The sequence below is a fragment of the Natrix helvetica genome (genome assembly GCF_964273705.1).
Source record: "Natrix helvetica genome assembly, chromosome: 1".
Classification (NCBI taxonomy): Eukaryota; Metazoa; Chordata; class Lepidosauria; order Squamata; family Natricidae; genus Natrix; species Natrix helvetica.
This window is the reverse complement of record NC_138548.1, coordinates 192,340,315-192,365,743: the sequence shown is the minus strand read 5'-3', so window position 1 is coordinate 192,365,743 and position 25,429 is coordinate 192,340,315. Positions and strand designations below refer to the sequence as shown.

The 25,429-nt window shown below is 44.8% G+C and overlaps 1 protein-coding gene across 3 annotated transcripts in view; it reads left to right on the top strand.

The window, feature by feature from the left end:
- The window catches only part of ILVBL (ilvB acetolactate synthase like), a 45,326-nt gene extending 25,253 nt beyond the window's left edge, over positions 1-20,073 (top strand). For all 3 annotated transcript variants that reach the window (XM_081936907.1, XM_081936905.1, XM_081936906.1), the window contains exons 8-17: positions 6,492-6,591; positions 6,975-7,072; positions 7,294-7,430; positions 7,595-7,729; positions 8,654-8,768; positions 8,910-9,079; positions 9,894-9,964; positions 10,091-10,162; positions 17,518-17,623; positions 19,016-20,073. In XM_081936907.1, coding sequence (XP_081793033.1) covers positions 6,492-6,591; positions 6,975-7,072; positions 7,294-7,430; positions 7,595-7,729; positions 8,654-8,768; positions 8,910-9,079; positions 9,894-9,964; positions 10,091-10,162; positions 17,518-17,623; positions 19,016-19,194 — 1,183 coding nt within the window. In that variant the 3' untranslated portion in view covers positions 19,195-20,073. The remainder of the gene's footprint in view (positions 1-6,491; positions 6,592-6,974; positions 7,073-7,293; positions 7,431-7,594; positions 7,730-8,653; positions 8,769-8,909; positions 9,080-9,893; positions 9,965-10,090; positions 10,163-17,517; positions 17,624-19,015) is intronic.
- Positions 20,074-25,429: the final 5,356 nt, after the last annotated feature.

Here is a 25,429-nt window from a genome sequence, read left to right as displayed (position 1 = left end):
AGAAGTCAAAAGAAGCCCTTGGGAATGGGAGAGGCAATTGAGAGTGAACTAATTCTTTCTATGCTTACACTTTCCAGGAACCTATTTTGATTTAAGGGGAAAGGTTCTACTGTCAACTCTGAATCAAACCTGACTGAAGCCATCTTTTGCTGCTTCATAGTTGCCACACACTCTAAGGGGGATGGGGGAAGACTGTCTGCAGACAAACAATGAGCCTTCCCATGGGAACCAAGGTCATCCGAACAGATGGCAGTTGAATGAGGAGGGACCTGCCAACTGCTTTAATTTGCCAATGTGACCTGGGACATTTGGGGAGGGAAACAGTTGTTCTTTTAATTATGCTATTAGCACAGGAAACTTCAGAGTTGGCTTTCACTAGCTGTTCCAATATGATGTATCCAATAAACATGCTCTTTGAGGGACCTGCCTGCCTTGGATTTTTTATTTCTTTGGATGCTTTACTTGGAACGCTACACCCAGTTTCTTAAACTGAGCCACCATGCCATCCTTTTTATGTATATATGTGTGCATATATGTATACATACATATATGTATATGTATACTGCATATATGTTTACTGGGCAGCTAATTCTTTGCTCCATAGATTCTTGGCATTTCTCATATTGCTGCTGAAGTTTCCTTTAGCATGATATGTTTCATATTTGGTTGGAAATGCCAACTATTTTCCATGAATATTGGCCCTTATTGCCTCTCTCCACACATATGGAGAACCATATCAATTGGTGCTTTCAACAGAAATGTATAAAGGTGGAGTGTTTAAAGCAAAATCTTTCTCATTTCAAACATACATTTACCTTTCGTATCTCTTCCGCTTTGTCCTTTCATTCAAATTCCTTGTACTGTATTCAATTTGCTTTCAAAATGTTGCACGTGATAGAATAATTATCAACAGAAGAGGCAGTCTCACTCCAAAAATAAAAGTGAACCAGTCAATGACAGGTAAGATGTCTATGTTATATGACAATCGATTGAACATCTTTTAAGATATTTATTAATCAATTTTTAAATTTTATATTGTTTATACATATCAATGCGTGAATGGTGTGATATCTGAGTATCTTACATTTCAATACAAATACACATAGTATTATTACTCATAATTATTACATTTCATTTTCATTGTTTCATATTATTTACCCATATCTTTTACTATCACCCTTCAGTTCTAAACCTTCTTACTCTTTCATATATCTATCTATTTTATCTATGTACACTATATTTCCACTTATTTCTATCTCTATTTTAACTCCCCCCCTCCTATCACTATTATGTTCAAAGACGTGATAATATTTCGTTTCTGTTTCCCATCTTCCATCTGTTATGTTATTCATGTATCCATTATTTAGCTCTTCCATCATTTCTTTCATTATTCAATATCTCAATATACACCGGGTACCAATCTCATTCATTTAAAGCATTTAAAATATATCTATTTTAAATAGATATCTATCATTCAAACTCTAATTTTCAATGAATACTTGATTCTTATTCATTAGGGGTTTTTTAGTTAAATGTTTTTTAAATATTTTAGAGGGTTCCAGGGTGGGGGGGAGGGCTATACAGGCCAGGAGTGTGGTTAGAGCCAGGCGAACAGGTGTGGTCAGGAGGGAAGTGAGCGGAGCGGGGGAGGGGAGGGAAAATAACATTCCTATAGAGGGCTCTGTGATACCTACGGTCGTAGGGAAGGGCAGGCGCAAGGACAGTCGAAGAACGTGTAGTCGGTTGGGAGACCGTGGTCGTTGGACACGCCCGGTCATTTGTACCAACCCCCGCATTCTAGGTGGTCAGGTTCTACAGAGCCAGGGCCTCAGGCTGATGTTGTGTAACGCGTGGTTAACAAGGCCCCCCTCATCAACGATCTGATTTCAGAGGGGGAGCCGGACCTCGTGGGAATAACGGAAACCTGGTTGGGCCATGAGGGAGGTTTGCCCCTCGTGGAAATGTGCCCACCAGGCTACCGTGTATTCCACCAGCCACGGGCCCAGCGCAGGGGTGGTGGGGTAGCGGTAATTATACGGGAGAATCTGGAACCGAGAGAATTCACTGTGCCGCAGATATCCGGGTGTGAGTCTCTGGGCGTGAGATGGGGCCCAGGGAGACAGCTGGGCCTGCTGATTGTATACTTGGCTCCTCGCTATACATCAGCGGCCCTGCCCGAACTCCTCGAGCGGATCACTCAGATGGCGGTTGAGACCCCCAAACTCTTAGTTATGGGGGATTTCAACCTGCCGTCGATGGGAGAAGCATCCGAGGCAGTTCGGGAGTTCATGGCTTCCATGGCAGCCATGGATCTGACTCAATTAATTCAGGGCCCCACGCACGAGGGAGGCCACACACTGGATCTTGTGTTTGTCTCCGACCAGTGGCGAGTGATCTAGGAGTAGGGGATCTAGCCATCACGCCCCTGTCATGGTCAGATCACTCACTTCTCCGGCTCGATTTCCCTGGCGCTACCCCCCACCGCGGGAAGGCGGAACCAGATTGTCCTAGATGGTTCTGCCCCAGGCGTCTGATGGAACCGGATAGGTTCCAGACGGAGCTTGGGCCACTTCCTGTGGACCTGATCTGCTCCCGGATGGAGGACTTGGTGGCTGCATGGAATAGTGCGGCTGCCGGGGCCTTAGACCGAGTTGCGCCTTTGCTGCCTCTCTGGTGGCAACGAACCACCCTGGCTCCCTGGTTTAACGAGGAGCTAAGGGCGATGAAACGCCACAAGAGACGCCTAGAGAGCAGATGGAGATCCTCTCGCTCCGAATTTGACCGAACACAGGTAAGAACCTACTTAAGGACTTACCTTGTGGCATTAAGAGTGGCCAAACGTCGATATTGTGCCACTCTTATTGCGTCCGCACAGAACTGCCCTGCCGCCCTGTTTCGGGTGACCCGCTTCCTCTTGTCACAGAGGCAGCGGGAGCCCCCTTTGCAGGGCAGGGCAGAGGAATTTGGGGAATACCTGCAGGATAAAATCGCTCAAATCCGGAGGGAATGGGACCCCTTCAGTGTTCCAGGGGGGACGTCCGAGGCGAGTCTTGAGAGACCATGCTGGGAGGAGTTTGACTCTGTTGCCACCGAGGATTTGGACAGGTTGCGTGGGCGACTGCGAGCCACCATGTGTTTATTGGACCCGTGTCCCTCCTGGCTTGTATTGGCATCCTGGGAGGTTACACGAGGCTGGCTATTGGGACTTGTGAACGCTTCATTGAGTGAGGGTTTCCTGCCAGCCGCCTTGAAAGAGGCGGTTGTGAGGCCCTTGCTCAAGAAGCCTTCTCTGGACCCAATGGAGCTAGCAAATTATCGTCCTGTCTCCAACCTTCCTTTTTTAACGAAGGTTGTAGAGAGCGTGGTGGCTCAGCAGTTCCCACGTCACCTGGAGGAATCTGATTATCTAGACCCACGCCAGTCCGGCTTCCGGCCCGGGCACAGCACAGAGACGGCCTTGGTCGTGTTGGTGGATGATCTCTGGAGGGCCAGAGATAGGGGTTGTTCCTCTATTCCTGGTCCTATTAGACCTCTCAGCGGCTTTTGATACCATCGACCATGGTATCCTACTGCGCCGGCTGGAGGGGTTGGGGGTAGGAGGCACCATGTTGCGGTGGTTCTGCTCCTACCTCTCCGACCGGACGCAATGTGTGTTGGCAGGGGAGCAGAGGTCAACCCTGAGGCCGCTCACTTGTGGGGTGCCACAGGGGTCGGTCCTCTCGCCTCTCCTGTTCAACACATATATGAAGCCGCTGGGCGAGATCATCCGTGGTTTTGGGGTGGGATACCACCTGTACGCTGATGATACACAGCTGTACATTTCCACCCCAAACCACCCCAACGAGGCCGTCGAAGTGATGTCCCGGTGTTTGGAAGCCGTACGGGTCTGGATGGGAGACAACAGACTCAGACTCAACCCCTCCAAGACGGAGTGGCTGTGGCTACCGGCCCCCCGGTTCAACCAGTGTATTCCATTGCTGGCCATCGGGGGCGAGCAACTGGCCCCCATGGAGCGGGCGCGCAATTTGGGCATCCTCCTAGACGCCCGGCTGTCTATGGAAGACCATGTGGCAGCCGTGGCAAGGGGGGCGTTCCACCAGGTTCGCCTGGTGCGCCAATTGCGCCCCCTATTGGACCGGGATGCCCTCCACACAGTCACTCACGCGCTGGTGACGTCCCGCCTGGACTACTGTAATGCTCTCTACATGGGGCTCCCCTTGAGATGCACCCGGAGACTGCAACTGGTCCAGAATGCGGCCACGTGGGCAATTATGGGGAGAACGAGGTTCTCCCATATAACACCTCTCCTGCGCGAGCTGCACTGGCTCCCTGGGGTCTACTGGGTGCGCTTCAAGGTGTTAGTTACCATCTTTAAAGCGCTCCATGGCACAGGACCTAGCTATTTGCGGGATCGCATTCTGCCCCATACATCCCTGCGACCAATTCGCTCTCACAGAGTGGGACTCCTCCGGGTGCCGTCCACCAGACAGTGTCAGAGGGCGGCGCCCAGGAGTAGGGCCTTCTCTGTGATGGGCCCAGCCCTCTGGAATGACCTCCCCCCAGACATCAGGATAACGACCGATCTCCGCTCCTTCCGCACAAAACTCAAGACCCACCTGTTCCAACTAGCCGGCCTGGCTTAAACTAGAACTTTCTAACTTCCCTGGCAATTTTAATTACGGTAAATGTAAATTTTGGGGTTTTAAATTATTTTAACTGTTTTAATTTATTGTTATTTATTTTAACCTAGTGGCTTTTTATTGGAATCTTATTTGTTAAGCATTGATGTCACCTCCTCCATGCCACATCTGTATATTTGTTTTGATTGTACGTCGCCCCGAGTCCCTTTGCGTTGAGGGGGCGACTGATAAGTCAAATAAATAAGTAAATAATAAATAAATAAATAATACATCTATTCATGTTCTTTCCAATCCTCTAATCCATATAATTCTATTAATACACATGTTCACATTAAAATATATTTTAATTATCTAATCGGTGCGCAATATTCATTTATTTATTATTTATTTATTTCTTAGCGCTTATAGACCGCCCCCTCTCCCGAAAGGGACTCGGGGCGGTGTACAGTCCGTATCAAAATACAACAAATTAAAATTATAATAAATAGATACATATATACGTATATGAGAGGAGGATAAAAGATATGCAAAACTGTACAGCTAAGTAAATAAATCAGAATATACAAAATTTAAAATCCCAATATCATGTAAGATTAAATTTAAAAGAGACAATCCCTCTAAAAACCAGTAAAAAATGTGTATGCCAGGAGGTAGACGTTATAAATTATGCCAGACCAGCCAGTTGGAACAGGTGTGTCTTCAATTTCTGTCGGAAGGAGCGGAGGTCAGTAGTGGTTCTAATGTCGGGGGGGAGGTCATTCCAGAGGGTTGGGCCCATCACAGAGAAGGCCCTACTCCTCGGTGTCGCCCGTTGGCATTGCCTAGTGGACGGCACCAGGAGAAGCCCCTCCCTGTGAGAGCGAATTGGCCGCAGGGATGTGTGTGGGAGGATGCGATCCCGCAGGTAACTAGGCCCTATGCCATGGAGCGCTTTAAAGATGGTAATCAGAACCTTGAAACGCACCCGAAAGACTACAGGCAGCCAGTGCAGCTCGCGCAGGAGAGGTGTTACGTGGGAGTACCTAGTACTCCCCATGACTACCCGCGCGGCTGCGTTCTGGACTAGCTGCAGTCTTCGGGCGCATCCCAAGGGAAGCCCCATGTAGAGAGCCATGTATTAATAGAAAAGAGTTTAAGATCCAATTCCAGCAATTTAAAATGCCTTTTCAATACCACCCCTTTCCTTTGAGAGTTCAATTTTCTTTTTATTATTTAAAAAAAAGATTTTTCTCCTCTTAAAGTCTCCAGTATTTTTTCAGTCTTTGTTTGCTGCTGACAAATAGTTCTAAATATATATTCCCCTTAAATTTCTTGGGGTTAGATTGCAACTAAAAATATGTTGCTGCCGCTGCTCCTTGTCTTCAGATGTGGGGGCTTTCTGAGTCAGGGAGGAGAGATGTGGCTCTCCTGAACCTGAAAGGTCCCCTTTTACTTCACCACCCCTCCAAGGTGGCTATGGCTCCTAATGGAGCCCTCCAATGAGAGCTCAAAATGGGGCTATGGAGCACACGGTTCTCGCTTCTGAAGGTGCCAGAAGTACAACCGGAAGTCTCTGCTTTTAGGATTTTTTGATGGAGCCTCTCTTCCTCTGCCCCCCAGCATTTTTAATTCATGAGATCCAACAATTTGTTGACCCAGTTCCATATATCAATCGAGGAGAGTTGTACTAATTTATCTACTGTTATTAAGTTCTTGAGCATTTTTGGTAGTTGGTAAGCACTACAAATTAGAGCAATTAAAAAAACCCACAGGATTCTTCAGTGTCTATGGTTTTGGCCACATCCTCTACCATGTAACTATAACAGTGGTAGTGGTTTTGCTTCAGTACCTGTATTCTCTGTTGTCTACTAGGTTTCTGTGCAATTATTTGAGAAACCTGTTTGCTGGAGCTTGGGAAGCACAAGACTTTTCACCTCTACCAGTGAACATGCCAGAAGCCACAAAGGCACAGGTGAAACTTCGTTTTTAAGCAAATATTTTCAGATTCCAGTCAAGCTCATCAAAGTCAAAAAAGGGATATTGGAAACATTATTGTTAATGTTTTATTTTGCTTGTCATGAAAATGTTATCTGCTTATATGTTCTGCTTTCCTATCATTCTAACATTTAATGTCTTCTTTGAGATTGCAAACTAATAAAAGGGAATGAACCTATGGCAGAAAACATAGTTTCCATTATTATCAGTAAAGTCCTGGATTATTATCACTTTTATTTCCCCCATTATGCATCACTGCATCCCCATAAATGCATCCCCATAATTAATACTGGTTAGGTTGCTACTCTAAAGCATTGACTTTTGCTGTGAACATTTTTTTCTGGACATACTTCTGTGCAGGTGCAGCAGTGCGTGGAGCTGATCAGCAGGGCTAGGAAGCCAGTCATACTACTTGGCAGTCAAGTGACCCTCCCTCCAATCCCAGCAAATAAGCTTAGGTAAGATATGCTGCTTGCCCTAGACTGAGATTCCTTTTATAATATTGATATTAGGCTACCACTGATTCTGAGGCACAATATCATTGCTCAATAGAATTAATCCATTGATGGGAAAGAGAAACTACATGATCGGTGATGAGCATGTGTTCAAATGAATAGACAGAAGTGAGAAGAGATAACAAAGATATCTCAACTTTTCCTCCTGCTGCATATTCTTACAGAGAAGCTTTAGAAGAACTTGGGATTCCATGTTTTCTGGGAGGCATGGCCCGTGGCATACTGGGAAAGAACAGTCCAATGCACATTCGTCAAAACCGGCGTGAGGCTCTCAAGGAGGCAGATCTGGTTATTCTGGCAGGTAGCTCAGCTGAGAGTTTTATACTGGCCTTTTGCTGAAGAGGACCTTCAGAAAAACATTGGGGCAATCTTGGGGAATTGGGAGGTTAGCAGATATTTTTGTTAGTATATATGATGATTGTCTAGCAATTGTTTTCCGTTTACGTCTTCTATTTTCCTTTTCAGGCACTGTCTGTGATTTTCGCCTGTCATATGGACGCATCTTGAGTAAGCACAGCAAAATCATTGCTGTTAACAGGAATCAGGAGCAACTGTTTAAAAATGCAGACTTTTACTGGACACCAAATATAGCCATAAAAGGTGAGGAGCTTGTTCAAGGCAACAATAAGAGAGATATGAGCAACATTTCTTAGGGATTTGGTATGGTGGGAAAAGAGACCAATAAAAAAATGATGCTTAATGCATACATTGTTAATAGTAGTTTGTTGGTTTGTTTGTTTTATTGGATTTATATGCCGCCCTTCTCCCAAAGGATTCAGGGCAGTGTACAACATTAAAAAACACACATCCCAAAAGTTAAAAAGAAATTAAATACATATCCAAAAAAAACAAAACCAAATTTATAACAATCCATTTAAAAATGAGTTAAAATTAACAGGCCAGGTCGGCTTGCTGGAAAAGCCAACTTTTTAGGGCGTGTCGGAAGGACCGGAGGTCAGGGATTATGCGAAGCTCCAGGGGCAGCTCATTCCAGAGGGAAGGCGCTCCCACAGAGAAAGCTCTCCCCCTGGGGGTCACCAGCCGACACTGTCTGGCCGACGGCACCCTAAGGAGGCCAACTCTGTGGGATCGTACTGGACGGTGGGAGGCTACTGGTGGCAGTAGGTGGTCTTGCAGGTACCCTGGGTCTAAGCCATGGAGCGCTTTAAAGGTCATAATTAATACCTTGAATCGCACCTGGAAAACAACCGGCAACCAGTGCAGGCCGCCTAAAAGGGGTGTAACATGGGAGCACCTAGGTACCCCCATGATAACCCGCGCGGCCGCATTCTGGACCAGCTGAAGCCTCCTTGTGCTCTTCAAGGGCAGCCCCATGTAGAGAGCGTTGCAGTAGTCCAGGCGAGAAAGGACGAGGGCATGAGTGACTGTGCACAGAGCATCCTGATCCAGGAAGGGGCGCAACTGATGTACCAGGCGAACCTGGTAAAAGCCCCCCCCCCTGGTCACGGCCGTCAGTGATCATTGGAAGAGGGTTCATACAACCTTCAATTATGTTTTACACAGGGGATGCTGCATTGTTCATTGTATGCTTAAACCAAAAGCTGAAAGGCTATTCATGTCCTCAGGATTGGGTAATGAGCCTGAAGGAGGCTGATCAGAAGAAGGAGAAAACAAACAGGTAATAATAAATGGTACTCTTTGTATGTGTCCATATGTAGTGCAAGGCTTGCAGATACTTATTGCTCTACCCTTAAATACTTTGCTATATAGAAAGTATTGCTATCTACTTGTATGTCTCAAATCAATTTGTGATCTTCAGAGAGAATGCAGAAGAACCAACAGAACAGCATCTTAACCCACTGAAGCTCTTGCATCATGTAGATTACTTGCTTCCCGAAGACAGTCTACTAGTTGCAGATGGAGGTGATTTTGTAGCAAGTGCTGCCTATATTATAAAGCCAAGAGGACCACTATCTTGGCTGGATCCAGGTATGAGCTAAAGCAATAGTCTAGACTTAATGGTTTTTCATGGTTGTAGAATGGATTGATACTTCATAACACAGCCTTCCACTTTGTACTCAACTGCCTTTGAAACTGGAGAAATGCTCCATCTAGAAACTATCCTGAAATATATTTTTTGGTTTGCAAATGTGCATCCAATTCTCACTCAGTAAAACCTCCCAACCCACAGCAGTGTTTATCCCCCAGATAGTATCAGATGAAGTTTGAGCTCTTCGTCTTTGCTGCATTATCACATGGATCAAAGAAATAGACCACACAAAAGAGAGCAGAAACATTACACTAGAGTGTCAATACATAATCAGTCCTCAAATTATTTTTAGTCTGAATAATGTAAGTAGTATAACAATAAACTTTATTCAACAATCTTAAACAATTCTACAATTCTATTATTATTCTCCATATCTTTCATCATCAGTTCAGGAAGTATATTTCCTTAATTAGTAATTAATGTATGGCTTGACTAAACTGTGGGTAAAACAGGCTAGGCTTTTAGTACAATGAATAAACTCCAGTATGCATCTTGTCCTTTATAGAGGCATGAATTAGTTTGTTGATTTGTTTTAATCTATATGTATCCTTCTTTTCTGTGTTCTGTGTAACATACCAATCATGACAGATATTAACAAAGCTGAAAAACAGATACTGTTTGTAGTAAACAATCATAAACAGATGAAATGCACTTCTTTTTAGAAAGCCAAGGAATTACTATTTGGGAATACGTAAGTACACACAACCTGTGGAGTTTCTTTAATCATGATTTCTTTGTTTCATCTCATTGCAGGGGCTTTTGGAACTTTGGGAGTTGGGGGTGGATTTGCCTTAGGAGCCAAGCTCTGCAGGCCAGAATCAGAGGTTAGTATATTGTAGAGGGAAGCTTAAATGTGGAAGCTAAGTCATGGAAAAGCAAATTAGAGGCTAAATCTGTTTTGCAGCATCTTTCTCTAGTGCTAAGTCTGCCATCTTTTTAATTGTTAACAGGTTTGGATCTTATATGGAGATGGCTCTCTTGGATTCAGCATCATGGAATTTGATACTTTTGTGCGACACAGGGTAACTATCAGCTTGCCCAGTTTCTAGGATGACTTGACACCGCTAGCTTGGCGCGTTCAGCTGTGGGAAGCCTTCTCCCCACCGCCAAGTCCCCTCTGCCAACTTCCTGTTGTCGTCTCATTGCATGACAACTCAACACTGGAAATTAGCTGTGGGGACAACTTGCTGTGGGTGCTGGATGGAGAGCTGGGTGAGTGGCAAGTGAGCAGGCTGTCAGGGGGACAATGATTGGCAGGACAGCGCGCCAATAAGGGAAGCAAATGCGCTTGTCAGTAGCAATAGGTTGGCTCCAGCCCAAACACTAATTGAGCAGTTTGGCTGTGGTGGTAACCAGGGCTTCCCATTTTGTGAAGTGGAGAGTAGTATGGGAGGCAATGGTATGGAGGCAACAGTGGGGGTGGGATGTCAAAATGGGAAGTCCATGCCACCGCTCTGCAAGTTTTTTTAAAAAAGCAACGCTGCTTAATATTTGAGGGTACATAGCCAGGGGGGATGATTTCATGGTGTTTCTGATAATGTGCAGCATGTTTTCATGCCGTTTCTGGTTATATGCCGAGTGCTTTTTCTCCAAAGCTGGGTAGATGATTTCATGGTGTTTGTCAGCTACCACCTCACGCTTGCAGTTTGCAACCATTCAGTATCAGCTGCCATGAACTCAAAAGGGCTAGATAGGAGTTGGGATGCTTTGAGGGAAACAAAACTTTACCATATCTCTCTGAGATGGGCTTCAAGGACAACCGGCTGGGAACAGAATGCAGCTGCATACTAAACCTACTCTTGAAGTGACCATTCTGAAAACATCTTGTTTGAATTTGATTCGACATCGGGGACCCAGTTAATGAGAGGCAACTAAGGGAGGGAAAAGTTAGACTTGGAGATTTTGGCAGGCAAGGCTCAATTCTGGCTATGCATTACTATAATTCAATTGACTTCTAGTAGACCAAATCTTTCTCAATAAATGGAGTTAAGGATTGTTCTTACTTAGAGGTTCAAGCTGAGGCAGGTCTGACAGCTGACAGTTGTTTTTGGTCATGTGCAGAGTGCTTTCATGGTGTTTCTGATCATGTGCAGAGTGTCCGCCCCCCCCCCCCCCAAAGTTGGGTGGATGATTTCATGCTGTTTCTGGTCATTTGCAGAGTCTTTCCATGCAAAGCTGGTAGGTGATTTCATGGTGTGTCAACTGTCCCAACTTGATCGTTTAGAAAAAAAAGACACTCTGACTCATGACTAGTGAAAGTATACTCTACTAAAGTCAAGTGGTTGCAGTGTAGCAAGCTGAATCTGGCGTTTCATGCCCAAAACATAGTTAACATTCCCCTTTGGGTCCCAGCCCCCCATGGACATTGATAAGTATCCAATAAGTAGGGTCGGTGCAACGGGATGGCAGGTCTGACATTCTGCCCCTCCTGGAATGTGGCTAAACCTGGGCAGAAAGTTAGAAGGATTAAATATTGGAGGTTTTCCCTATGCATATGGGAATCCAGGATTTCTTTAACTTCAAAGTGTTCTCCCCCAATCAAAATGGGTGGAGGAGGGGATTTGCTGTTTGGTGCAGAGGAGAGTTGACAGCAGGTTTTAGTAAATTACAATGGAAAACTGGGTGGAGCCACCAGAGATTTTTAGATAGTTTTAATTCTACAGTCCCTGAATTGATGAAGCGGGTAATGAGGAAAGGGCCGACATATTTAGGGCCCAATTTTTTGGAAGGCTGCTGAGATTGTAAGAACTTGGTAGACCTTATCCCCCACTTTGAATGCCTTTTCTGGGGATCTCTTTTTGTCTGCATACTTCTTATATTCCTCCCTGGCATGTGCCAATGTTTTATGCACCACTGGCCAGGTGTTCTGAAGGGTTTTCATCCACTCAGCTAGCAAGGCGTGGTGGTGGGATTGTTCAGGAAGTTCTAATATGAGAGCGAATTCCTGGCCAGTGGCTATTTAGAGGGGTGAACCCCGTGCTACTATGAACCGCATTGTTATAGCAACCTCAGTGAATTGCAGAAGGTTTGCCCAGTCATTCTGTTGATAATTAATATACCAACGAGGACCCCATTAGTTCTCTCTCACACACCGTTTGTCTGGGGTTTGATGAGAAGATCCCCAACAACTTTAAAAATACTTGCCAGAACTTGGAAGTGAACTAGACCCCTTGAAATTATCTGGCCCTCCAGTGCCCCATGCAGCCTGTAAACATGCTGCACAGAAAGTATGGCTAGAGTTAGGGCTGAGGAGATTTTTGGGCATGCTATGAAATGGGTGTGTTTGGAGAAGAGATCCATCAAAACCCAGATCCTTGTGTTGCCAGAGCTCTCAGGCAGTTCGACGTTGAAATCCATGGAAATCTTTTCCATGGGGATGAGGGGTCCGCCACAGGTTGCAGCAAGCCTAGGAGTTTTCCTAGGTTATTTTTGGCTGCAGCACATCCAGGGCAACTTGCCATGTATTTCTCTATGTCTTTTTTCATGCTGGGTCACCAAAATTGACATTTGGTTAGATGCAGCTTTTTTTACAAACCCAAAGTGTCCCACCGTTTTGAGTCACAGCTTTGTTGTTAGGATCATTATTCTCTGAGTTAATGGGACATATAGATGGGCCTCCACCCACTCTAATTCATGTCCTATGGTGATTTTTCTCTTGTGCAAATCAAACCATTCATTGCCCACTTGGGTGGTTTTTCAAGGCACTCTTCAAGTCTTCAGTCATGAGCCATGAATTTGTTGGGTTCTTGTAAAGGCTGGGGCTGCTATCTGGATAGAGGGGATGATGGAATTTACTGCCTCTTTCTACTTGCTATTATATTGTGGTAGTCTCAATAAGGCATCTGCTAGGAAGCTTTTCCCTCTGGTCTTTACTTTGGATACAGATAAGATGTGGTCTGGGTTTGGAGAACATTAGTATCAGTTCTTGCCAGGGTCAGATCACTTCCACATTAAGGTACAGATCACAAACATGCTGGATCTCTGCAGCATTGCAGAAGTGATTAGAAATGTTTTTAGTGGATCAAGATGGCTTCCAAATGATGCTTAGGGGATTCTTTGACAATTTGATCAATTCTGTCTTATCCTGGTTGAGCTGTGGAGCACAAAGACAGGTAGAGTACTGAATGAATTTGTTTTTATGAGGCCTCTTCCTCTTTGCAAATCTCAGGTGGCTTTTTGATTTTCTAGTAAGCTCAGGGAAGTGAAGTAAGATGCCTAGAATTGAAAAGTGGTCTAGAATGCTGGAAATTTTGCCATGTTATGAACTGGAGGCATTGTTTTACAAAGGGCTTGTTCTGGTCATTTGAAGCATGATAGCTCCCATGTAGGAAATAACAGGGCTCGTTATTTCACATATATGATTCAGCTGGGGAAGTCATTGACTCGTTAAGGATGAAGTATGGTATATGACACATGATTGTACATGACCACCTTGGAGATGCCATGGAACTCTGGAACCATGTCTGAAAACTGAAATAATGGATGGGGTGAAAAAAGCTCACACCAAATCCTACCAGCTGGAAGAGATAAAGGAGGTGCAGTGGTTAGAATGCAGTACTGTAGACTACTTCTTCTGCCTGCTGGTTGCCTGCAATTTGGCAGTTCATATTTCACCAGGCTCAAGGTTGACTCAGCTTTCCATCTTTCTGAGGTCGGTAAAATTAGACCCCAGATTGTTGCAGACAATATGCTTAGAGATTGTGTAAACTGCTTAGCGAGGAATGTAAAGCACTGTGAAGCGGTATATAAGTCTAAATGCTACTGCTATTTGTAGCTCAGGGTTGGATGAGGAGTTCTTGGTGCTCTCTGAGCCTGGTTGTTTTCTTGCCAACATTTCATTACCCAAATTAGGTAACATCATCAATGCTAGTAGGAAATGGGGTTTGCTCTCAATTTATATTCTAAGTGGCTTTCCCTGTCAGTATTGGTGGGAGTGCTCTTGGTTCTTTGGTTGGGTTTTTATTGTTAGCTTGTTTGGCAGTAACTTGATCGGTGTATTGTGTACTTGATTGTTTGTCTGGTGTTAATCTTGGTGTTAATCTATGCTCATCTGATTGTTGATTGCTGGTAGTGTTTTGGTCTTTTTGTTTCTTTTTTGGCTGCTGATTGTCTCTTTCACACATTCTGTAGATGTTGTTTATGTCTATGTGTCTATTGATGACTGATTAATCAGAGTGCCTGGCTTCCAGGAATTCTTTAGCATTTTTAGACTTGATCTAAGATGGTCATGATTTCCCACTTTAAACTATGGTTAAGTCTAACAATTAAGTCTTTAATTGAGAAATTAAAGAACTTACATCATGTCTTCTGATTGATGTATGATTTCATGGATACGTTCTGCTAGTTTTCTGGCTGTTTGTCCTATATAGTGGCTGTTGCAGTTGTTATACTGTATGTCATAGATCAGCGATGGCGAACCTTTTTGGGCTCCCGTGCCAAAAGCGGGGGGTGCGCAGGGGGGGTCGTAGGCAGGCGTGCCATACCCATAATGCTATGCGCGCGACACCCCCCGTTGCGCATGCGCGCAAACACGCCCTGCGCATGCGTGTGACCCCTCCCTTTTGGCAAGCGATAGACCCGTTTTTCACCCTCCCCAGGCTCGAGAAGCTTTCAAGGAGCTTGGGGAGGGTGAAAACAGCCTCCCCCACCCTCCCGAGGCTCTTTGCTGTCTCTCGGACTGCACTGGGGGAGAAGCATTTGCAATCGGTGTCTGCCCCGCCCACCTCCCCCACGGCAGCTTCTCCTTCTTCTGGCTGCTCCAGCATCCCAGCCAGAAGCAGCACTGTGACAGCCGCTGGGGGTGAGGGGGCGACGGAGGCAAGGATGGGCAAGGGTTTCCCTCCCTCCCCACACGAGCGGGCTGCTGCACGGCTCTAGCCAGCGGCTCTAATGAAGATCTACAGTCCAGAGCGCTGCTACTTCCAGCCGGGATATATTCTGCCAGATCCTCGGCGGCGACATTATGCGGGTAGCTCGCCTTCCTGCCAGCAGCTCATCCAGTGTCCCAGCTGGAAGCAGCAGCACAACAATCGCTGTTACCAGAGGCGAAGGGGTGGCGGTGGAGAGAACGGGCGACCACCGCCCCTCCATCCTCTCCCCAACAGCAGCTGTTGCGCTTCTGCTTCCAGCCGGGATGCTGGCAGAGAGGAGAGCTACCCGCGTAAAGACACCACCGAGGGTCTGGCAGAATATATCCCGGCTGGAAGAAGCAGCGCAACAGCAAAGGAGTAGCGATGGCAAGGACGGACCCCTCCCTTTTGGCAAGCGATACACCCGTTTTTCACCCTCCCCAGGCTCGAGAAGCTTTCAAGGAGCTTGGGGAGGGTGAAAACAGCCTCCCCCACCCTCCCGAGGCTCTTTGCTGTCTCTCGGACTGCACTGGGGGAGAAGCATTTGCAATCGGTGTCTGCCCCGCCCACCTCCCCCACGGCAGCTTCTCCTTCTTCTGACTGCTCCAGCATCCCAGCCAGAAGCAGCACTGTGACAGCCGCTGGAGGTGAGGGGGCGACGGAGGCAAGGATGGGCAAGTGTTTCCCCCCCCCCCCACCTGAGCAGACTTCTTCAGAGCTCCAGCCTGCAGCTCTGATGACGATCCGCGGTCTGGAGCACTGCCGCTTCCAGCCAGGATATATTCTGCCAGATCCTCGGCGGAGACATTATGCGGGTAGCTCGCCTTCCTGCAAGCAGCTCATCCAGTGTCCCAGCTGGAAGCAGCAGCACAACAATCGCTGTTACCAGGGGCGAAGGGGTGGCGGTGGAGAGAACGGGCGACCACCGCCCCTCCATCCTCTCCCCAACAGCGGCTGTTGCGCTTCTGCTTCCAACCGGGATGCTGGCAGAGAGGAGAGCTACCCGCATAAAGACACCACCGAGGGTCTGGCAGAATATATCCCGGCTGGAAGAAGCAGCGCAACAGCAAAGGAGTAGCGATGGCAAGGACGGGCAGTCCCAGGCGTGTCCCCCCCCCCCCCGCCTGAGCAAACTTCTTCAGAGCTCCAGCCTGCAGCTCTGATGAGGATCCACGGTCTGGAGCACTGCCGCTTCCAGCCCGGATATATTCTGCCAGACCCTCGGCGTCGTCTTTATGCAGGTAGCTCGCCTCCCCGCCAGCAGCTCCTACAACTGGAAGCGGAAGCGCAACAGCCGCTGTTGGGGAAGAGACAAAGGGGCGGCGGTCGCCCGTTCTCGCCACCGCCACCCCTTCGCCCCTGGTAACGGTGACTGTTGTGCTGCTGCTTCCAGCCGGTGGCTTCCCGGTTGCTTCTATGCAAGAAGCCCACTCACGCGGGGGAGGGAGGGAAGCCCCGACCATAGCTCTACTAAGAAGCGATGGCCAGGAACCCCGCTCTGTGTCTTTGGGCACGCACGGCCGTTGCTCTTCCTGTTGCTGGTTTTTTGTGTGCATGCATGCTAGGAACCAGATCACCAAATGGCCGACACGCGTGTGCACCCTGGAAACAAAAAGATCATTTTCCTAGCGTGCGCATGCGCACCGGGCAGCTCCACTTCTGCTTTCTGGCACGCCAATGCCTGTCAAGACCAGCTGGCTGCTGCGCCCAAACCCGGAAGAGGAACTGGAGATGGCTCCGCGTGCCAGGAGAAATGGCTCTGCATGCCACTTCCGGCACGCATGCCATAGGTTCGCCATCACGGTCATAGATGATTCCTGTTTTTTCTTCTGGGCTGCTGAGTCAACAGACTACATTATTATTCACATGCCATCAGCATAGCATACAAATCAAGTAAAATCCTCCAAAACATCCTGAGTAAACCAAAAGACCAAAAACACAGAAGTCATTATCTTTAAAATCATATATAGAAACAACACTAGGATACATCAAGGAATGCCTTTCTGGAATTGAATCCTCCTTTCTGGTCTGGTCATCTCGGGAGGACCTGATGAAAGTCTCCCCTTCTCAAGAGGTATAGGGATGTGAATAAAACAGTAGACATTTCTCCACTTTGTAGAGCACTCTCCTTCCAGAAGTATGCGAGGCTCCCACCTTATTTACTTTCTGCCAACAAGTCAAATCTGAATAATTCCAGTACACCTTATCTTTTGCTGATTGGCAGACAGCACTTTCTTTGGGTTTTGAGTTTAATTTTATTATTTTCTTTGGTATTTTGTTGTAAGCTCCCAAGAGTTTTTCAGAATTGGGGACAGTTAAAATAAAATCAATTGTAGAGTAGAATAGAGCAGAGGTCCCCAACTCCTGGTTCACGGCTGGCTACTGGTCCATGGCCCATTGGAAACTGGGCCACGCAAGATGCTGAGAGTGCAGCGCTCCATTTGCGCATGTGTGGGATTAGGTTACATAATAATAGCTTCCTCCCTTAATCACTTTTTCAGTTTAACATAGTTATTCCACTCTTTTAGATACCCATTATTGCCCTTGTGGGGAATGATGCCTGCTGGACGCAAATTTCCAGGGAGCAAGTGCCCTTGTTGGGTAGCAATGTAGCTTGCGCTTTGGATTACTTAGGTGAGTTAATACCCTGCATAATCTCATGTGCCTTATACCACCTAGAAATACAGGTAGTGTGAAGGCAAAAGAGCCTGGGCTCTCAGGAAGGACCAACAAAAGAATAGCAAAAGAGCCATGGTGGAGCAGTGGTACAGTTCAGTACTGCAGGCTACTTCTGCTGACTGCCAGCTGCTGGTTGACTGCAATTTGGCAGTTCAAATCCCACCAGGCTCAAGGGTGACTCATCCTTCCATCCTTCTGAGGTGGGTAAAACGAGGACCCAAATTGTTGGGGGCAATATGCTGACTCTGTAAACCGCTTAGAGAGGGCTGTACAGCACTGTAAAGCGGTATATAAGTCTAAGTGCTATTGCTATTTAGTTCAGCCTCTTGGCTTGAAACAAATCCTGCTTCTATAACAGATTTCTGATCTGATTTCAAATGGAACTGATCCCTGCTAAGTACATCTGTTGGATCAAAACTAGAATGAATATCAGGATCTCAAATTCCCAGGCTGGTTTCATGTATACCATGTATTTTGTCCAAGTTGATAAAAGTCTCTAAGCACCCACAAAGGTAAGCTTCTGCTTTCCATCCTATAATATAGAGAGTATGTACATCCTTATTTAGAGTATTTACAGATAAATAATTTGTATTATTTATAAATTATAAATTTATTATTTATAATTTATAAATAATACTTATAAAGCTTGTTTACTCAGTAAAAACTGAATCTGATGCAGTTAATCCTTGCTTAGCGACCAAAATTGGGAACAGGAATTCTGTTGCTAAATGTTGCAGTCACTAAGTAGAAGCTTACATGACCATAATGGGCTTATGATGTCACTTTCCATTGGGTTATTAAGCAAAAACATGTGACCATAACTTACAATTTTGCTTCCGTGGTCTGTTAGCTCTGCTTGTTGCAAGCTGGTTGGGATGCAAGCGAATGGCAATCATAACAGTTGTAAATGTGTACCAGTTGCAAAGCACATAAATGGTAATCACATAAACACAAGCAACTGCAATGGATTGTAAATATGAGGATTGGTTTCAAAGCTATGTTCTATATCATCAAAACTTTGAATGATCACTCAAGGCATCCAATAAGTGAGGACTACCTGCATCCAGCTTCCTCACCCTCCCGTATATCATGTATTGTATCACCATGCACAATTCCTTTCTCCATCCCTTTCTTTATGCAATGCTTACAACTTCTAATAAAAGTTAGATGTTATGACGTTATTGTGGATAGATACTTAAAGCTGACCTGCAGTAGCAAAGTTTGTTGAGGAGGGGGTGGTTGCCAACTTGGTTCCCAATCTAAATTTTTAGACAGAAGGTTCCCTGTAGGATTTGCATAAAGCATGATTTTTCCCATGTTGATGAGTGATGATTTTTTTCTTTGCAGATTACCATGTGGTGGTGGAAGGTTTAGGAGGGAAAGGTTTTTTGCTCACACGCAAGAATGAGGACCAAATGGATGATATCATCCGGACAGCACAATCCAAATGCAGGAGTGGACAGCCCATCCTTCTCAATGCTTTGATTGGGAAAACAACCTTCCGTGAAGGCTCCATTGCTATGTAGGCTGTGGCTGTGGCTGCAGTACCTGAGAGTTACATAAAGAGTAGACCCACTGCTTCGCATGAAGGCTCTGGCTGTTGAATTGTCAATAAGCCAGGGGTTGGGTCAGAATTGCTAGCTAACCTAGTAAGCTTTGAGGCCTTCTGTCAATATCTATTATTTCTGTTGTCTCACTTTGCTTCTGTTTTTGTTGGTGAAAGTTGCTTTAATTTGGTGGCTCTTTCTTTTTTGTTAACATGGTATGTTTGGCTTGCTAAACCTCATTGACTGATCCTGACTTGCCAATCAGAAATAATGTCTATGTCTAATGAAAAAAGCATGGTGGGTAAAGAGAAAATTTAATTATTTTCTTTTACATTGTGGCAAAAATCTATTTCTCAGGAGAATATAAAAAAACTAGAGAATATATTAATAACAATAGAATGATAGTGCAAATATCAGTGAATACTCAACATACCTTGTGATAAGAAATAATACAAATGTGTAACAATATATTCAAACTATATTAGAACTAAAATTGTAATTTAAAATTTGTCAAATTACTTTTTGAAGTTTAGCTGGAAAAAATTAAATGTAATTGTCAAAGCAACTTAAATGAACAAAATCAATCTGTTTTATTTTCTCCTTTGGATTATTTATTAAACCTGGAAGAGTAAATATAATGATCTTTGAATGTTTTTTAAAAATGTGTAATAATTATAGTTTGACCAAATTTGACTGATTTTGTTAGACATTTCTAGTTATATGTGTTTTGCATATTTTGAAGTTTTTTACCTCTTAATTCCCAAAGTATTTTGACAACTTACTCAATTGATATAATTTAATATATAATGTGATACATATTTGTAGTTTACCCCGATTCTATATACATATATATATATATATATATATATATATATATATATATATATATATATATATATATATATATATATATATATATATATATATATATATATATATATATATGATATATATATATCTTCTAAATTTAACCACATCTTCTAAATTTAGTGGAATTTAATCCCAAGTGGTTCTTGATTGAGTTGCAATAAATGTCAACTTTTTGAATATAATTAAGATTAAAATTCACATTTATAAAATTAACATTTTTACTTTTGTATGTGTGTTCTTCTATTGCTGTCACTTAGAGGTTCCTAGTCATTTGAGGTTAGAATTCTGGTTTCTAATTCTAATCTGCCATAAACTGGATGACCTCTTTATGGAAATATATATGTGAAAATGTTTCAGAGGACTACTATTCACTGCAGTTTTTGTTTCAATTTCTGAATATTATTTTATTTCTTACCAAAATACGAATATTGCTGTTATGAAGGTGAGTAGGTTGATCATCCGGTGGCAAATATTAGGAAAAAATAATTGTTAGAATACCTGGAGTGTACAAGTTCTATCCCAATATATGTTTGTTATAATGATTTTTATTGATGTTGGTGATTGGACCTCTGTGGACAATCACATAGCACAGAGCATACTGTGAGGACAGTGCAGTTTAAACTTACTATTTCCTTACCAGCTGAGACAAAACCTGCTTAGCAAAGCAGCTTTCTGGATGAGCTTCATGTCTTTTGCCCCACTTTTTTTGGAGGGGAGTCTGCCTTGGTTTCAAATATAACTCTTTGAAGTTATATCAGTGAATGGGTTCAGGATACCAGTTCTAATCACTTAGTATTTTTGGTCAGAGTTGTTGGAATCTTTGTGTTGCATCTAGCAATCATGATGAAAATTGCTCTTCCAGGGGTGGGGGGTGAAGCTGACATCGCAGTGAAACGGTCGGGCAATCTTGGAGCTCCAAGATCGCCGCTGATATCCAGGTTGCTGGACGGTCCATCCGGACCTAAACCATCCCTTAGAGACGGTGACGGGGAGGGGAGCATCCTGTTGATCCCAGAAACATCGCAAAGTCTCTGGTGATCCGGGAAAAGCCCCTTTTACCAGCAACTGCGAGGCAGCCATTAATGACTTCTGAAACTGTTGACAGCTCCGGAATGCAAGGGCAGGAGAGTGTCGTCTTGGTGAGAATTTTTTTTATTTGAGAGAACACCCTAAATAAGGAAAATTTAAATTAAAAGTGAAGACTGAGGAGAATAAGCGGCGAATTTAAGCCAAAGTCAAACTCAGGTTTTTTCCCCCTTTTTATTATTGGAATTTAACTGGACTTTACAAATGCAGTTTACCTTTTAAACCAGACTGGTTTTTTTTCTTCCTTTTATTTCTGGATATATTGACATAATTAAGTTTTATTCTTTAAGACATTTTTTTCTTTAAGGTTTTATTGTACCTTTTCTCTTTTGAACTTTTTTTACTTTTTATGATTGAAAGTAACAGGGAAAGTGGGGAAAATAACACTGCCATCTAGAGGTGTTGGAACATTGTTTTTATTTTCATTTGAGTGTTTGGAGAAAAGCTGTTCCTTTCAAGGACACATTGTTTGGCTAAGGAAGGATAGTGTGATGAGCATGGAGGTTGTTTATACAGGTGCTCTTCTGTCATACTCTCAATATGTGGAGTCTTGCCTTGAAAGAATAAATAGAAATTCAAAGAAAAAAAGCCTAGTGTGACCTTGAAAAGGCTTTCAATACAATACAATAGCAGAGTTGGAAGGGACCTTGGAGATCTTCTAGTCCAACCCCCTGCCTAGGCAGGAAACCCTATACCGTTTCAGACAAATGGCTATCCAACATCTTCTTAAAGACTTCCAGTGTTGGGGCATTCACAACTTCTGGAGGCAAGCTGTTCCACTGATTTATTGTTCTAATTATCAGGAAGTTTCTCCTCAGTTCTAAGTTGCTTCTCTCCTTGATTACTTTCCACCCATTGCTTCTTGTTCTACCCTAAGGTGACTTGGAAAATAGTTTGAGTCCCTCTTCTTTGTGGCAACCCCTGAAATATTGGAATACTGCTATCATGTCTCCCCTAGTCCTTCTTTCTATTAAACTAGACATACCCAGTTCCTGCAACCGTTCTTCATATGTTTTAGTCTCCAGTCCCCTAATCATCTTTTTGCTCTTCTCTGCACTCTTTCTAGAGTCTCCACATCTTTTCTACATTGTGGTGACCAAAACTGAATGCAGTATTCCAAGTGTGGCCTTACCAAGGCATTATAAAGTGGTATTAACACTTCACGTGATCTTGATTCTACCCCTCTGTTGATGCAGCCTAGAACTGTGTTGGCTTTTTTGGCAGCTGCTGCACACTGCTGGCTCATATTTAAATGGTTGTCCACTAGGACTCCAAGATCCCTTTCACATTTACTACTGTTGAGCAAGGTACCACCTGTATCTGTGCATTTCGTTTTTGTTGCCTAAATGTAGAACCTTACTCTTTTCACCATTGAATTTTATTTTATTAGATAGTGCCCAATGTTCAAGTTTGTCAAGATCCTTCTGTATCTTTAGCCTATCTTCTGGAGTGTTGGCTATTCCTGCCAGCTTGGTGTCCTCTGCAAATTTGATGAGCTCCCCATTTATTCCCTCATCCAAATCATTGATGAAGATGTTGAAGAGTACTGGGCCCAAAACAGAGCCTTGGGGTACTCCACTGCATACCTCCCTCCATGTAGATGCAGTTCCATTGAGGACTACACGTTGAGTGCGGTTGGTCAGCCAGTTACGAATCCATCTGGTGGTGATGCTGTCCAACCCATATTCTTCTACTTTATCTAGTAGTAGGTTATGGTCTACCTTATCAAATGCCTTACTGAAGTCCAAGTAAACTATATTGATGGCATTCCTGTGGTCCACTAATTTTGTCACGTTGTTAAAGATTAGTCTGGCATGATCTGTTTTTGACAAACCCATGTAAGATTAGTCTGGCATGATCTGTTTTTGACAAACCCATGTTGACTTTTGGCTATCACTTTGTTTGCTTCTAGGTGTCCACTAATTCATTGCTTGATTATCTTTTCCAGAATCTTTCCTGGTATTGAGGTCAGGCTGATAGGTCTGTAGTTTCCTGGATCTGTTTTTTCCCCCTTTTTAAACATGGGAACCACATCAGCTCTTTTCTAGTCCTCTGGTAGTTCCCCGGCTCCAAGATCTCTGAAAGATATAGTTCAGTGGTTCTGAGATCTTGTCTGCCAGTTCCTTCAGAACCCTGGGGTGTAATCCATTCGGTTCTTGTGATTTGAACTCATCTAGGGTAGGCAGGTGCTCACTTACCATTTTCTTCCCTATTTCAACTTGTGTTCCTAATCTGATTTTTGTGGTGCTGTTTTTGATAGGTTGGACTGTTTTATCCCTTTGTATAAAGACAGATGCAAAACATGAGTTAAATAGTTCTGCTTTCTCCCTGTTGCTTGTCACCTTCTTGCCACTTTCTCCCAGCAATGGACCAATTGTTTCCTTAACTCTTTTCTTGTTTTTAACATGTTGGAAGAAGCTTTTTTTGTTATATTTTACTTTTGTGGCAAGCCTTTCTTCATTGTGAGCCTTAGCATTCCTCACTTCATCTTTACATGCTCGGGCTACGCGTGTCCTAGCGCTACCAGAGACTGACAGCTCCGTCGCGTTCTTCGCCCTTTTGCTCATTGAATCCCCTTGTAAAAAAAATCTTGCGAGTTGAACTCATGAGGTTTTTTTTACAAGGGGATTCAATCGGCGAAAGGGCGAGGAACGGAACGGAGCTGGAAAGTTAAGAGGCATGCCTCGCTTTTCCCCCCCACCTGCCACCCCTCGTTAAAGGGATGGCGGGGAAGGCAACCAGCCAGGCTGCCTTTACCATTGGGGCGAGGTGGGGGTGTTGGGCTGTGAGGTACACCTCTTATCTTTCCAGCTTCGTCGCGTTCCTCGCCCTTTCGCCCATTGAATCCCCTTGTAAAAAAAATCTCGCGAGTTGAACTCATGAGGCTTTTTTTACAAGGGGATTCAAACGGCGAAAGGGCGAGGAACGGAATGGAGCTGGAAAGGTAGGAGGCATGCCTCGCTTCTCCCCACCACCACCTGTCGCCCCTTGTTAAAGGGACGATGGGGAAAGGAACCAGGCAGCCTGCCTTTACCATTGGGGCAAAGTGGGCGGTGTTGGGCCGCCGGGCGCGCCTCTTACCTTTCTAGCTTTGTTGCATTCCTCGATATTGTATTCAGGGAAGCCCCTGGTAAAAAAAAAAAAACCCATCTTGCGATTTCAAGATGTTTGATTGATCTTCCGGTTCCGGCGGCTGACGGCGACGGGCAACTCGCTTGCTCGCTCCGGCTCCCCGGTGGGCTTCCCCACTCCTTGGGGGGCACAGGACGCCCCGAAGAGGCGTCCTGCCGGAGGGGCGGCATCGCGGGGGATCACTGCATCGGCGGCGGCCGGCGGGAGGTCCCCTGCGCGCTCAAGGCACCGGGGAGCAGATCGGAGGGCGCGTAAGGCGTCTTCGCTGACAGGCTGCACGGAGAATGAACAAGCAGAAGGAAGCAGCGGCGGTGCGGTGAGGCGCATACCCCCCTTCACTCCCTTTGTTGAATTGAAGAACTTTTCAGCAGTTTAAAACTTTCTCTTTCGGCTAACTTGGGAGGCGCGGCTGGAGGGAGGGGGATTTCCCCCCCCCCCTCGGACAGGCGGCTTGGAACAATTTTGCTCTCAGCCCCAGGGGAAGGAGGAGGGGGGAGAGCCAACCAATGATGCCACACCCTTGCTTAAAGTGACTTTCATTGAACTTAACTCCATAATATACTGATGATCTGAGGACTTTGGGAACTTTGAAAACTTTGTTATGCCTCTAAACCCGAAGATGGCAGGGCAAGATGGCACACTTCCGTTGTCTTTATGAACTGTGAAACCTGACTCCACCTTTAAAAATTCAGGCTTCCGGTCTTTGTCTCCGTGCTACCCAGATGAATCTCTTGTGGATTGCTACTCTTTGAACTCTCTGGGGTGAAAAACTTTACTCTATTGCCAGGCTGATTAGAGAAATTCTCTCCTGCTTGGATCCTCTGCCTCCTGGACTCATCTGGCTGCTCTGCCGCTCTAGCTGTCCATTCTCTACACTGACTGAGCTCTTTATTCTATAAACAATGTCTCCTAAAAGACCACCTCCTGGAAAGCCTGGCTTTGCTACCTCTGCCCCGACATCAGCAACTTCCAGTCCTGCTACACAATCAAAGATAACAGACCTGATGCAACCTAAAAATACAGAGATGGATTTGCAACAAATGCTTCAGGAACTTTTACAGGGACAAGAGGAAATTAAGAAACAATTAAAGGAAATGAAAGAAGAAATTAAAGAGAACAAAGCCCA